This window comes from Micromonas commoda, chromosome 4 (genome assembly GCF_000090985.2).
Source record: "Micromonas commoda chromosome 4, complete sequence".
NCBI classification, from domain to species: Eukaryota; Viridiplantae; Chlorophyta; class Mamiellophyceae; order Mamiellales; family Mamiellaceae; genus Micromonas; species Micromonas commoda.
In genome coordinates this window covers 1,343,421-1,356,928 of record NC_013041.1, presented here as the reverse complement: position 1 = coordinate 1,356,928, position 13,508 = coordinate 1,343,421, and the positions used below count along the sequence as shown (strand labels likewise).

The window sequence follows — 13,508 nt, the reverse complement described above, 5'->3', positions numbered from 1 at the left end:
AGATTTTGAGAGTTTAAGTGTATAACAGCGATACACGCTTTTCCACTACATGATATTGTATCCCCCGGGCGACGGCGAGAGATATTCATCTCGGCGTAGCCCGGGAAGTCGCGGCTATCATAATATGTACGACCCAAGGCGGGAACAAATAAGAGTCTTCACGCAACCCATCCAAAAATTCGCCAATCGATTCATCCAACACGCGCACCAATTTAACCGAGCAGGGACTGCGCGGTGTTGGAGGAACCGCCCTCGCCCGCGAGCACCGCACCGTCGAGGTACGCGTCGGCGAGCTGCACGCGCTTCACGTTCTCCTGCTCCATCTCAAGCGCCTTGCCGTACTGGAGGAGGATGTCGAGGCTCATGCGAGGAGGCTCGAAGGTAACCTTGGAGCCGCGCTTGGGGTTGACGAGGAGGGGACCCATGGCTTCGATGCCGGTCTCCCTGATCCATTCGCGGACCTTGTCGTCGTAGACGCGCGCGCGGAGGGCGCCGAAGAAATCGATGGACTGGCCGTCGAAGGTGCGGACGAGCACCTCGACGTCCTTCTCCGCGACTCCGTCAGCCTTGAAGATGCCGCAGGCGACGCCGACGCGGTCCTCAAAGGAGGGGGACCAGTAGTACTTCTCCATGCGTCCATCGCGGATGAGCGGGGCGTAGAGGGTGGAGAAATCGTTACCGGTGGCGATGATGGGCACGCGGGGGATCTCCTCAACCTGGTACTGGCCGGGGAGCTGCACGTTGGTGGGGTTATCCGCCAGGTTCATCAGGGTGGCGTTCACCATCTGGTTGTTGACGGTGTACTGGGTGGAGCCGCCCATGCGTCCGGCACCGGCGTCGAGATCGTTGATGAAGAGGGTGGACATCCTGCCCTTCTTGATGATGTCGGAAGCCTCGCGGTAGCGCTGGCGGATGAGCTTGGCGGGCTCACCGGCGTTGCCGGACTCGAGCTCACCAGCGGACATGACGATGGGTCCGACGCCGAGCTTCTTGAAGATGAGCATGGACTGGAAGGTCTTACCCTGACCCTTACCACCCCACACGCCGAGGATGAGGGGAACCTTGATCTTGGGGAGGTCCATGAAGTTCTTAGCAATGTGGACGCAAAACCTGTCCATGAAGCCCTTGGAGATGTAGTAGCCCTCGTCGGTCATGTTGGAGACGTCCTTGAAGCCGTCGGAGACGTAGTCGGAGGAGGACATGACGGCGTTCTGTTGCAACATCGAAGGGGGACGCGATTGTCAGTGGGATTCGACTACGGCGCGCGATCTTTGGGTTGAAGTGATTTCGCGTGAACCCCCACGGTGTTTTGGAGGGAGAAACCCGCAATTTATGCGCGGTGCGAGCCGGGGCCGGCAACGCGCTAGCGCGGCCCCTGCGGCGATTGAAAGTGCGAGGCGGAGGTACGCGTGCGATTGGGAGTGAACTCACGTGGGTGCCGCCGAGGCCGAAGCCGCCCTGGAACTTGGAGTCGACCATGTTGCGGCCGCGGGCGATGTCCTGCTGGTCGTCCGAGATGTCCTCGTCCATGCCCTTCCAGCGGGACATCATCACGGTCTTGGAGCCGTTGCCCTTGCCGAAGGTGGCGGGCGCGGCGCCGAACTGGTGGCGCGCGACGCGGCCGACGGGCTGTTTGGATCGGATCGGGGGAGGGTAGCGGGTCAGCAAAGGTCGAAGATCGCGACGCGGGCGCGTCACCGGCGTCCGTGATCACCGGGTTCCAAAAATCACAGCAGGGTCCGGGGAGCACTGAAAAGTGTGCAGGACGCGGAACCGATCGCGCCGCGAAACTTCACGCGAACGGACGCTCACCTTGGCGGTCGGCGCGACGATGGAGGTCATGGTAACAGCAGACATGATGTTGGTGTGTGAACGGTTTGGCGTGTTCGTGCCGGCGGTTCTGTCGTCTACGGAGCGCGCGGTCGCACGGGTAAAATTGCAGATAAAAAACCACAACGGGGGGCGAGGCCAGTTGTCGAGTGGATAGGCCGAACAGGTTCCTCACTGAGGCCCAATAGCGAGAACCCCATGACAAACATCGGCGGAGAGCTGACAAGGACGAGGCGATTCTGCTCGCACGGCTCAGATTGAAACGGAGATCTCGGCAGGGTCTCGAATTTTTAACCCAGACTCGACCTCGCGGGGAAATCCTATCGGAAATCCTGCAGCTTTCCCGCGGTTGGTCGAGTCAGACTCCGCCCGAATTCCGCGAAATAACACTCGATCGGCACCCCTCCGCAACTGTTTGCCGCATAAACCGGAAGCGCATAATTGGATGGGACGGGGGTCCCAAACCTCGGTCGTGTCGACTCGATCGCTCCCGTGGCCCGAGCTTTTACAGGAGCTTTTACAGACGCAGGCAGGCTTCGCCAACGACAAGGAAGCCCCGCCGGGTCACGGCACTTTTCGCGATGCCGGCAGCCGTCGCGACGCGCCTCGTCCGGGCCCCGAGCCCGGGGGTTCCCGCGCCGACTCGCATCCGACGCCCCCGCGTACTCCGCCTCGCGAGCACCCGCGTCGCGTCCGCGTCGTCCACCGCCGACCCGGCGTCCGCCCTCGGCGTCGAGTACCCCGCATCGGCGCCCGGCGAGGGCGTCCGCGGCAGGGGCCTCTTCCACACGGGGGACGCGCCCGACGTGCCCGTCGTGCGCACCCCGATCGACGTCACGCTATGCGTCCCGGAGCTCGTCGGGCCCGACGCGCCCGCCGAGTGCGCCGACGGCGTGCGGGCCATGTACAAGGCGTGGTCCGCATCCCTGGACGTGGACGTTCCCGAGCCGATCGTCGATTTCCTCTGCCACGCCGAGTGCCCCAAGGATCTGCGCATGGCAGCGGCGCTGATGTGGGCGCGGCGTCACGTGCCGCGTTGGCGCGCGTACGCCGACGACGTCATGCCCACGTCGTACACGTCGCTGTACCTGGCGACGGACGAGGAGTTGGAGGCGCTTCAGGACGAGAACGTCCGGCGCATGGCGATGGGGTCCAAGGCCAACTACGCCGCGGGGTGGGAGATGATAAAGACGCAGCACCCTAGGGTGGCGGACGCGATCGACGGATCGGTCGACGATCAAATTGCCGCCACGCAGGAGGAGTTCGACTGGGCGCGGGCCACCGCGCACACGCGCGCGATGAGCGGCAAAGTGGCGGGCGGACCGTGCGCGTTCATCGTCCCCGGCGTCGACCTCGCCAATCACTCATTCGCGCCCAACTGCGAGTACGGCGTGTCCGGCGACGGCGGATCGTTTCAACTGACGTGGGACACCACGGCGACGAGGGAGATGCCGAAGGGCCCGCCTTTACCCGAGAGCGGCGACGAGGTGCTGATCTGCTACGGCGCGAGGATGCCCAACGCGCTGCTGATGCTCCACTACGGGTTCATGGACCCGGAGAATCCAAACGAGCAGCTCCCGATGGAGTGCATGATCCCGGGCGCGAGGAAGATCCGCGCGAAGACGGTGAGCGCCGCGGGGCGCGCGATCGCGGAGGAAGGGGACACCAAGGCGGAGTGGGCGGCGAGGCAGATGATGCAGATGGCCAATCCGGTGGACGATTCCGCGGATAAGGCGGCGGACCTCGCGTGCATCGGCGCCATGCGCGGCGCCGCGGATGCCAAGCTGGCGAGTTTCCCGACCACGGCTGAGGAGGACGAGGTCGCGCTCAGCGCCGGGGAGCTCGGCGAACGGATGCGCATGTGCGTGGAGTACAGGTTGAGCGTGAAGCGGAACGTGGAGGCGTTCGGGCGATTCCTGGCGAAGATGGAGGAGGTTGTGGAGTGACGCGAAGAGCTGATAATAGTCAGCGAGTGTGATTCACATTTGCTCCGTCATCATAGACTACTACAGAACACTGGAATAATTGTCGGGCCAAGGTCACAAACCAGGGCGCCGGGACGAACCCCGTGGGTTCGGACCGTCCCAGAAGCGTCTCGGGTGGGCGTATCGGCTCTTACAGACGCGCGAACGAGGCATCGCGCGTGCCCGCGGACGCCGCGAGGAGCGTTCGCGAGCGTTCATCACGCGAGTAGGCACCGGATCGTAGGAAAATGAAGAGACTGTTCGGCGTGAGGAAGGAGAAGGCGCCGCCGCCCTCGCTCGACGACGCGGCGGGCTCGGTGAGTCCCCTCATGTGTTCTCGCGTGCGACTTGATCCTCGATTCGTGGGTTCGTCGCGCGCCAATCGCGCGAGGAACCTGGTCCCACCCGCGTTCCCCGGTTAGGGTTGCCCCGGGCTTTCCAAATGTTGACATCGCTCGCCCCATCCTCCTCCGCGCACCCGCAGCTGGACAAGCGCGGCGCCACCTTGGACGACAAGATAAAGCGCCTCGACGCCGAGCTCGCCAAGCACAGGGATCTCATCCGCCGCGCCAGACCGGGACCCGCCCAGGAAGCCGCCAAGCGCAGAGCCCTCACCGTCCTGAAGCAGAAGCGCCTGTACGAGTCCCAGCGCGAGCAGCTGTACAACCAGCAGTTCAACGTCGAGCAGGTTTCATTCGCCGCGCAATCCGCCAAGGACACCGCCGTGCAGGTCGCCGCCATGCAGCACGCCAACAAAGACCTCAAAGCCCAGTTCAAGACCAAGGCGTTCGACATCGACGCCATCGACAGGATGAACGACGAGATGGCGGACCTCATGGCGATGAGCGAGGAGATCCAGGAGACGCTCGGTCGTAGTTACAACGTCCCGGATGAAATCGACGAGGCGGAGCTCTTGGGCGAGTTGGACGCTCTGGAGGCGGACATGGCGCTGGAAGAGGCGGGGGAAGAGGTGCCGAGCTACCTGCAAGACGAGGCGCTGCCGGACGCGCCGGACGGCGTGGTGGAGCCGCTTCCGGCGGCGCACGACGGGCCCATCGCCAACCAACAAACTGCGCAGAGGACCACGGCGTCGTGAACTGACACTTGCGGGGTTCTTGAAAAAAAATAAGATTTACCGGTGTACCGTCACCCCAGCTATAGCCCGTCGTGAGACTATCGAAACGCACTCGCGATCGATCCCACCACCGCTCGCGATCGATCCCACCACTAACCCCCCCGTTGGACGCACGCGCCCGCGAATCCCTCGCACAGCAACCCGCCGTCGACGCACAGCGTCTGTCCGGTGACGTACCCACTCGCTCCCATCGCGAAGAAACAGATGGCGCCCGCCATCTCCTCCGGCATCGCGCACCTTCCCAGCGGCGTCGCCGCCTCCGCCTTGCGCAAGCTCTCGCGCTGGTGTCCGGTGGGATCGTCCTCCACGGTTCGCGCGAGCAGCGGGGTCCACGTGACCCACGGCGCGACGCAGTTGACGCGGATCTTGGGCGCCCACTCGCACGCGAGCGTCCTGGTGAGCTGGACCACCCCGGCTTTGGACACCGCGTACGCGGCGCCGCTGCCGGTGCTCAGCAAGCCCGCGGCGGACGCGACGTTGACGATGGTGGGGCGCGAGGATCGCGTCAGTAGGGGGTGCGCGCCGACGCACAGGTGGTAGACGGCGTCCATGTTGAGGCCGACGATGCGGGAGTACTCGCCCGGGGTCGCCTCGAGCGCGGGTTTACGCACGTTCGTGCCCGCGTTGTTCACCAGGCAGTCCAGACCGTCCCAGTGCGACGACACCTCGGACAGCAGCGCGTCCCTTCCGTCGGGAGTCGCCACGTCCGCCACGCATCCGTACGCGCGCTTTCCCAATCGCGCCACCGCAGCCTTGACGTCCGCGCCGTTCCGCCCGTTCACCATGACCTCCGCGCCGAGGTCGATGAACTCTTTGGCCGCGGCGAAGCCGATACCCTTGGTGCTGCCGGTGATGAGCACGCGGTAGCCGTCCAGCCGCCACTTCGATGACGTCACGTCTCCCATGGCGGCGTTCGACGCGTCCGTATCTGACGTCTGACGAACCGCGTTTTGTTGACGACGAAAACTCACCGCCTGGTCTACCTGGGAGATCACGGACTCGCAGATTTGAGACGTGGCCAGACCGACGGGGCGCGAGGCGGCGGGCGAGGCGGCGCGATGACGACGGTCCGTCCGTTCACGTGCGACAACCTCTTCACGTACAACGACGTCAACACCGACGTCTTCACCGAGACGTTCAACCTCAACTTCTACCTCTCGTACCTCTCCAGGTGGCCGGAGTACTTCTCCGTCGCCACCGCCCCCGACGGCGCGATCGCGGGGTACGTGCTGGGCAAGGCGGAGGGCCGGGGCGGCAACTGGCACGGCCACGTCAGCGCGGTGACCGTGGCGCCGTCGTACCGCCGCATGGGCCTCGCGTCCAAGCTCATGGACGAGCTCGAGGGCATCTCGGAGCGACATCACGACGCGTACTTTGTCGACCTCTTCGTCCGCGAGAGCAACACAAACGCAATCGCAATGTACGAACGGCTCGGGTACGTGATATACCGGACGGTGCTGGATTACTACAGCGGGGAGGAGAACGCGTTCGACATGAGAAAGCCGCTGCGGAGGGATACGGAGAGGCGGAGCGTGGAGGGACGGGGGCACGCGATAAGGCCCCACCAGCTGGGGCCCGACTTCGGCGGCGCCTAGCTAGCTACTAGCGAGCATCTAAGGTTTAGTCGAAACGATGGACGTTAGCGCCGCTCTCAGCTCGGCTTCGCTACCCCCCCCGCCGCCCTCCTCGTCTCCCTGTTCTCCTCCCTCCGTCGCCTGAAGAACTCCCGCATCAGGCTCGCGCACTCCGTCTCCAGCACCCGTCGCCTCACCTCCAGCCCGGGCCTGAACGCGTGCGGCCTCGTCGACGATCGCGCAGCCGTGACGCACGCCGGCTCCGCCCTCCCTATCCCGGCCGCGACGTCGCCAGCTGTGTCGTCGTCCCACCGCCCGTCGTCGTCCCCGCCGTCGTCCCCGTCCACCGCATCCTCCCCGCCGCCGCCGTCGCACGTCGCGCCGTCGCCTCCGTCGCCCATGAGGGAGATCCAGCTGCCGTCCGCGCCGATCAGTTTGTTCGGCGCGCCCCAAACCACGGCTCCGAGCCTGGCGTTGAGCACCGCGCCCGCGCACATGGGACACGGCTCGAGGGTGACGTAGAGGGTAGCGTCGCGGAGGTACCGCCATCCGCCGAGGACCTTGGCGCCGTCGCGGACGCACTTCATCTCCGCGTGCGCGGTCGGGTCGTCCTGCGCGAGGACGGTGTTGTGGTGCGAGCTCAGCACCTTGCCGGATGCGGTGTGCACGAGGACCGCGCCGACCGGGACCTCGTCGTTGGACGCGGCGGTGGCCGCCTGGGCGAGCGCGAGGCGCATGAAGCGCTCGTCGTCGTCGCCGTTCGTCTCGGTCGCGGCGTTCGTCGTCGGGGCCCTCGTCGCGCACGCGCGCCACGACGCCGGGCGGAGACGGGGGTGATGCATCTTCGCGAGCGCCGAGCACGAGGGATGCGCGCGCGTCGAGGCCGCGGTCCGCGCGTGCGCTTCCGCCCGAGCGGAGCGAGCGAGGCACAGCGCGCGCCGCAGCGCCGCCGCGGCGAGCGCCGCGCGCGGGACGGCGCTCATCGCTTTCGACGCGCGCCGCTCAGGGCGCTGCTGCGCTTTGTTCCCGATTCCTCCCGTCGGAGCTGACGAGAGCCATGCTCGACGGACAGATTCGGTTCGTGAAACGCCCGCTTCGACAGAGTTGACCGGCGCGAGGGGACGGGGCGGCGTCGCCCGGGGACCATCCACGCCCGACCGCGCGGGTCCTCGGTGAGTGACGCGTCCATCGCGACGGGGCATGAACGGCGTCGTGGTCCTCTCCACGCGGAACGGCGCGTGTCTGTACGCGCGGCGTTGGGCGCCAAACTTTGGCCTGCGGGGCGACTTCGGGGACGCCGCGGACTCGACGTCGTCGGAGTTGGCGGGGGACGACATCGACGGCGCGTCGTCCCCCGCGGCCATGCACCTCTCGGGAATGATCTTCGCGCTGGACCTCGACGCCGCGTCCCTCGCACGCCGAGAGGGCGACGCGCACCCGACCGCCGAGGACCCGACCGCCGACCCGACCATCGCTCGATGGGCCGTCGGCGACTGCGCCCTGCACGTTCGCAAGGACCATTCGCTCGGCGTCGCGTGCGTCGTGTCCGCGTCGGTATCCGCGCTCGACGACGAGATACCCGGACGCGTCGCCGACGCCTTGCTCTCCGCGTTCACGCGCAAACACCGCGACGTCCTCGCGTCGGCCACGACAGCTGTGTACGCGTCCGCGACGGGCCTCGACTTTGACGACGAGCTCGTCGCCGTCCTGGCGCGAGAACCCCACGCGATCGCGCGAAGCCTCGCAAACAGACTCGGCGTGAGCGCCCCGTGGGTGTACGCGGCGTGCGTCGACGACGACAGCTGTGTGTCCTCGACGACAGCTGTGCGTCCCTCCTCGCGGAGACTCGGCGAAAACTCGCGTGCCAAAACTCGCATCGTAAAACGCATAGGCGCGGGTCGTCGATCGCGGGTGACCTTTCGCCCCGGGGATGACTCGCCCGGTGCCGGCGGCGTCTCGGTCGGGGGCGGGAAGGGGTGCTTCGGGGTTGGGGCTCGGGCGCGCGGGGGAGGAGGCGGAGGTGGACGCGTCGAGCCGGTCGACCGCGACGGCGGCGGCGGCGGCGGCGGCGGCGGTTTCATCCGGCTGGCGTGCCGGCTAGACGCGGGCTGGACGCGCGGGGGCGACGACGTGAAAAGGGTGGCGACGATGGAGGCGGCGGCGGCGGTGGCGGACGCCGCGATCGCCGCGTTTCCCGGGGTGTCGACGATCGAGCTGGCGATGGGAGGGGCACCGGGCGAGGAAGGGGAAGGGGATGAGGATTTTGAGGGGACGGTGAAGAGGGTGCTCGTTTTTCGCGCGGAGGAGGACTTCGTCGTGGCGCTGCCGCTGACGCGAGGGGACTTGGACCGGGCGAGGAGGGGCAGCGGCGGGGCGTACCTGGACGGCACGAACGCGTCGGCGGTGCGCGCGAGCCTCGGGGAGGACGCGAGAAGGCTGGGTCGCGTGATGCGGTTCGTGCGTTCCCTCGGCGCCACGTTGGACCAGGTTGTGCTTCGCGACTTTGACGGGGCGAGGTACCTCCGATGATGACGGGCGTCGCGGGTTAAAATTTAAACTCAAGAGAACATCATTACTTACAACATGTTGAAAATCGTCGCCAACAGAGCCACGAGGATGCCCGTGAGTCCCGCGGCGTGGTCGTCGTCGTCAAGAATGACGGTCTTGTTTGATGGTGGCGGTGTAGGAGGAGGAGGAGCCGGTGGTGGTGAAGTCGTGTTAGCCGTGGATGGCGGCGGCGGCGGTGAAGTCGTGTTAGCTGCGGATGGTGGCGGTGGAGGGATCACCGTCTGGCAGCTTGAACCTTCGAATCCTACGTCGCATCCTGTGCAAGTGCACGATCCGGTGGTGCCGCCGACAGTGCCGCCGTTGATGCAGTAGAAGGTGCCGTCGCTCCCGTCCTTTGTCGAGACTGCGGAGGCTGTGCACGCACTGGCGGTCTGGCAGCTCGCGCCTTCGTATCCTGTGTTACATGACGTGCACGTGCACGATCCAGATCCAGCAGTTCCGCCCACGGTGCCGCCGTTGATGCAATAGAAGCTTCCATCGGCTCCATCTTTGCTCGGGTCCGTAGAGGTAGAGCACGCGCCGGCAGTCTCGCAGCTCGCACCTCCGTATCCCGCATTACATGAAGTGCAGGTGCATGACCCCGTGGTTCCACCAACAGTGCCGCCATTGATGCAGTAAAAGTTTCCGTCGGTCCCATCCTTGGTCGAAAGTGAGGAGGCAATGCACGAGTTCGCTGAGCACGTCGCAGCTGTCAACGTGCCCAAGGAGCATGAGCTCGTCCCCGATACCGTGTACCCCGAGTTGCACGTCGGCTGGCACGTCGAGCCGCTCGCCAGCGAGTTGGTGCAGTCGCCCGCGCCGCCGTTTGTGGGAGCTGCAGACGCGTCGCATGGATTCGCTGAGCACGTCGCGGCGGTCAGTGTTCCGGCGCTACAAGATGATGTCCCCGACACTGTGTACCCCGAGTTGCACGTGGGCTGGCACGTCGACCCGCTCGCCAGAGAGCCGGTGCAGTCGCCCACGCCGCCGTTCGTGGGAGCCGCAGACGCGTCGCACGGGGGGGCTGGAGAGCACGTTGCGCTCGTCAGCACTCGATTCAAACACGACGACCTCCCCGAGAGTGTGTATCCCGTGTCGCACGCGGGCTGACACGACAACCCGCTCGCAAGAGTGTCTGTGCAGGTGCCCGCGGCACCGTTGGCAGGAGGCACGGCGGCGTCGCACACGTTGTCTTTGCGAACCCACGCGGCGGGTGGACCAGAATTTGAGCTTGCCGAGCTCGTGTACGACGTGAACTCGCTGCAGGCCGCGTGGGAGTTGGAGTAGCCACAGTTCGTGTACCTCGCTTGCCAGGCGGTGGCGCCAGCGAACATGCCGTTCATGTAATTGGCCCAGACCTTGGAGGTATCCCACCTGCCGATGGCTTGGTTGAACGCGGCGGCGCCAGAGAACATGGACCACATGTTCACGACCTGCGAGGTGTTCCACGAGCCGATGGGTTGATTGAACGCGGCGGCGCTATAGAACATGTCCCCCATGTTCGTGACCTGCGAGGTATCCCACGAGCCGATGGCTTGATTGAACGCGGCGGCGGATTGGAACATGCGACCCATGTTCGTGACCTTGGAGGTATCCCAGGAGCCGATGGGTTGGTTGAACGCGGAGGCGTAAGCGAACATGTTCTGCATGTTCGTGACCTGCGAGGTATTCCACCCGCCGATGGGTTGATTGAATCCGGCGACGCCATAGAACATGGACGACATGTCCGTCACGAGGCTCGTGTCCCAGTCGGGCATGTCGTCGCACCCCGCGGCGCCGCATCGCGGCGGGTTTGGGTCATCGACCGGGTTTCCGCAGTTCGGGTCCTCCGAGCAGCAGTTCACTCCCGAGGGTGGCACGTCCCCGATACAATTACCTGCCGCCGTCTTAAGCTTGGAGCGGTCCGCGAACGGCGCGGCGAGCGCCCCGGGCATGCGCGTGCAACACACGACGCATAACGCGACTAGCGCGCGGGACCGTGAGATCCGCATCCCCCGGGCTCGATCGACTCCGGGGCGCTCGCGGCGGAGCGTTCCAGCGTCGACGCGAGGACTTCTGGACCAGCCCTTAAAAATCGCGCGAATCCGCCCACTGCCCATGCCAGGAGCTCTAAGCCAAGAGTTTCAGCCAGAGCCCGTCCCATCAAGCAGTCAAGGTTGGCCGATGTGCAGATTCGTGCCGGTCGCCAAACCGAACACGCGCGTAGTGGTACACGAGCGCAGTCATGGGATCCGGATCCGAGGGCAACCCCGCACCGCCGCGCGCGCAGGATGATCTGTACCGCCACGTCAACGCCGAGTGGCTCGCCGCCAACCCCGTACCTGCCGAGTACGGCCGATGGGGCACCTTCGAGATTCTCAACGACGATGCGCTGATCAAGACCCGGACGCTGATGGAGGAGCTGGGCCCCGAGGACAAGGCGGGCGCGTGGATGGTCAGCGGCATGAACGCGGCGTCGCAGGACTCCCACGCGGCCCTCGCGCCCACCCTCGCCATCGCGAAGCAGCTCTCTGAAGCGTCGGTGAGGAACCGCTCGCCTGAACGAGATCCCTAACCAGCTCATTATTAACAACGACCCTCTCGACCTCCAACCCCAGGGCCCCGACGGCGATGCGACCGCCGTCGCGCGCGCCGTCGCGCTCCTTCACGCGTCCGGGGTCGAATGCGCCTTCTCCGTCGGCGACATGCCCGACAAGAAGAACTCATCGCACTCCATCGCGGCGCTCGCGCAGGGCGGCCTCGGCCTACCCGACCGCGACTACTACCTCTCGGAAGAGAAGGACCGAGCGGAGACGCGCGAGAAGTACCGCGCGCACGTCGCCGCGATGCTCGCGCTCGTCGGCGGCGAGTACGCGGACGCGAACGCCGCGGCCGCAGCCGCCGACGACGTCGTTTTGATCGAGACGTCCATCGCGAAATCGCACCTCTCGCCCGCGGAGCGGCGAGACGCCGAGAAAACGTATAATAAATACGCCTCGTGCGACGTCCTGCCGAACGGCGAACGTTTCCCGTGGCGCGCGTACTTCGAGGCGCTGGGAAAGCCGGAGCCCGGGGAGCTCAACGTCTCGTGGCCGGACGCGTTGGTCGCCGCGACGGACGCGCTCATCGGGTCACCGGGGGGAGGGGATTCGGAATCGGGACGTCAATTAGATTACAAAAGAGCGGTGTTGGCGTACGCGACGTTCCACTGCGCCAGCTCGGCGGCGTCGTACCTCGCCGACGACTTCGTGAACGAGGACTTCTCCTTCTTCGGCGTGGAGCTGAACGGCCAGAAGGAGCTGAAGCCTCGGTGGAAGCGGGTGGTGTCGCAGGCGAACGGCGCCATCGGGGAGCTCGTCGGGCAAAAGTACGTGGAGCGACACTTTCCGAAGCACGCCAAGGACGCGGCGGTTCGTCTGGTGGAGTGCGTCAAGGGCGCGGTGGAGGACAGGCTCCGCGAGCTTCCGTGGATGTCGGCCTTAACGAAGGAAAAGGCGTTGGAGAAGATGTCCGGTTTCCGGGTTAAGATTGGATACCCGGATGAGTGGAAAGACTACGCCGCCTTGGAGCTCGCCGCGGAGGCGCCCTACTATTCCAACGCCCGCGCCGCGCAGATGTTCGAGCACGAACGCATGCTGGCGCGCATCGACGCCCCGGTCGACCGCGAGCGCTGGTTCATGGCGCCGCAGCAGGTCAACGCGTATTACCACCCGATGCTGAACGAGATTGTCTTCCCGGCGGCGATTCTTCAGCCCCCGTTTTTCGACCCCGCCGCCGATCCAGCCGTAAACTTTGGCGCGATCGGCGCGGTCATCGGGCACGAGATCACGCACGGGTTCGACGACCAGGGCCGCAAGTACGACGCGTCCGGGAACATGAACGACTGGTGGCAGCCGGCGGACGCTGAGCAGTTCAACGCCCGCGCCGCGGTCATCGTCAAGCAGGCCAACGACACCGTCGTGCACACCCAGGACGAGGAGTGCGAGGAACGTAAAGCCGGGCCGTTTTCGCTGTCCAAGTTCGGCGTCAGGTCGGTGCTCGCCAAGGACTGCACGTGTCGCAACGTCAACGGCGAGCTGACGCAGGGAGAGAACATCGCCGACCTCGGCGGCCTCAGGCTGGCGTACAGAGCGTGGGGCGAATACGTCAAAACAAACGGAGCCGACGGACAACTTCCGGACAACGTTCCGGATAACTTCCCGAAGGATTCCGCGAAACGGTTCTTCTTCAGCTGGGCGACGATATGGAGGCAGAACATCACCGCCAAACTCGCGGCCAAGTACATCGCCGTCGACCCCCACGCGCCGCCCGAGGTCAGGGTCAACGGCACAGTGTCCAACATGCCGGAGTTTATCGCGTCGTTCGACGTCAAGGAGGGCGACGGACTGTTCAGGACGGACGAGACGCGGGTGGATATATGGTGATTCGCGAGTGGACCGACCCGGGTGGTTTACGCTCTAACGCTTAAGGGTTTTAATG

The 13,508-nt window shown here is 65.6% G+C and overlaps 7 protein-coding genes across 7 annotated transcripts; 4 read left to right on the top strand and 3 right to left on the bottom strand.

Annotated features, from left to right (window-relative positions):
* Positions 1-2: 2 nt before the first annotated feature.
* On the bottom strand, positions 3-1,857 carry RA (ribulose bisphosphate carboxylase/oxygenase activase,chloroplast precursor; the record flags this gene model as incomplete). Its single annotated transcript, XM_002501464.1, has 3 exons — positions 3-1,211; positions 1,432-1,629; positions 1,813-1,857. The coding sequence occupies 3 exons, from the start codon at positions 1,855-1,857 to the stop codon at positions 213-215; spliced, it is 1,242 nt and encodes a 413-aa protein (XP_002501510.1). The 3' UTR covers positions 3-212.
* A 1,032-nt stretch (positions 1,858-2,889) lies between these two features.
* On the top strand, positions 2,890-3,830 carry MICPUN_108155 (predicted protein). The gene has a single exon (XM_002501867.1). It carries the CDS (start codon positions 2,892-2,894, stop codon positions 3,774-3,776), a length of 885 nt encoding a protein of 294 aa, XP_002501913.1. The 5' UTR covers positions 2,890-2,891; the 3' UTR covers positions 3,777-3,830.
* A 53-nt stretch (positions 3,831-3,883) lies between these two features.
* Positions 3,884-4,950, top strand: MICPUN_112661 (hypothetical protein). Its single transcript, XM_002501866.1, has 2 exons — positions 3,884-4,111; positions 4,279-4,950. Exons 1-2 carry the CDS (start codon positions 4,043-4,045, stop codon positions 4,888-4,890), a joined length of 681 nt encoding a protein of 226 aa, XP_002501912.1. The 5' UTR covers positions 3,884-4,042; the 3' UTR covers positions 4,891-4,950.
* A 71-nt stretch (positions 4,951-5,021) lies between these two features.
* TR-1 (tropine reductase i) lies at positions 5,022-5,834 on the bottom strand (the record flags this gene model as incomplete). The annotated part of the gene is made up of 1 exon (XM_002501463.1): positions 5,022-5,834. One exon carries the CDS (start codon positions 5,832-5,834, stop codon positions 5,022-5,024), a length of 813 nt encoding a protein of 270 aa, XP_002501509.1.
* A 128-nt stretch (positions 5,835-5,962) lies between these two features.
* NAT (gcn5-like n-acetyltransferase) lies at positions 5,963-6,570 on the top strand. The gene has a single exon (XM_002501865.1). The coding sequence runs from the start codon at positions 5,988-5,990 to the stop codon at positions 6,522-6,524; it is 537 nt and encodes a 178-aa protein (XP_002501911.1). The 5' UTR covers positions 5,963-5,987; the 3' UTR covers positions 6,525-6,570.
* Positions 6,571-6,580: 10 nt separating this feature from the next.
* Positions 6,581-7,240, bottom strand: MICPUN_96347 (cytidine/deoxycytidylate deaminase family protein; the record flags this gene model as incomplete). Its single annotated transcript, XM_002501462.1, has 2 exons — positions 6,581-6,713; positions 6,879-7,240. The coding sequence occupies 2 exons, from the start codon at positions 7,238-7,240 to the stop codon at positions 6,581-6,583; spliced, it is 495 nt and encodes a 164-aa protein (XP_002501508.1).
* Positions 7,241-11,274: 4,034 nt separating this feature from the next.
* On the top strand, positions 11,275-13,453 carry MICPUN_81133 (predicted protein; the record flags this gene model as incomplete). The annotated part of the gene is made up of 3 exons (XM_002501864.1): positions 11,275-11,571; positions 11,648-12,988; positions 13,076-13,453. The coding sequence occupies 3 exons, from the start codon at positions 11,275-11,277 to the stop codon at positions 13,451-13,453; spliced, it is 2,016 nt and encodes a 671-aa protein (XP_002501910.1).
* Between the last annotated feature and the right edge of the window lie 55 nt (positions 13,454-13,508).

What these genes read in the sequence shown, in the direction of transcription:
- MICPUN_108155 (XM_002501867.1), top strand. Translation starts at nt 2,892, where the DNA reads ATGCCCACGTCGTACACGTCGCTGTACCTGGCGACGGACGAGGAGTTG.
- NAT (XM_002501865.1), top strand. Translation starts at nt 5,988, where the DNA reads ATGACGACGGTCCGTCCGTTCACGTGCGACAACCTCTTCACGTACAAC.
- MICPUN_112661 (XM_002501866.1), top strand. Translation starts at nt 4,043, where the DNA reads ATGAAGAGACTGTTCGGCGTGAGGAAGGAGAAGGCGCCGCCGCCCTCG. An exon ending in TCGACGACGCGGCGGGCTCG is followed by an intron (nt 4,112 to 4,278) that starts GTGAGTCCCCTC and finishes GCGCACCCGCAG; the next exon opens with CTGGACAAGCGCGGCGCCAC.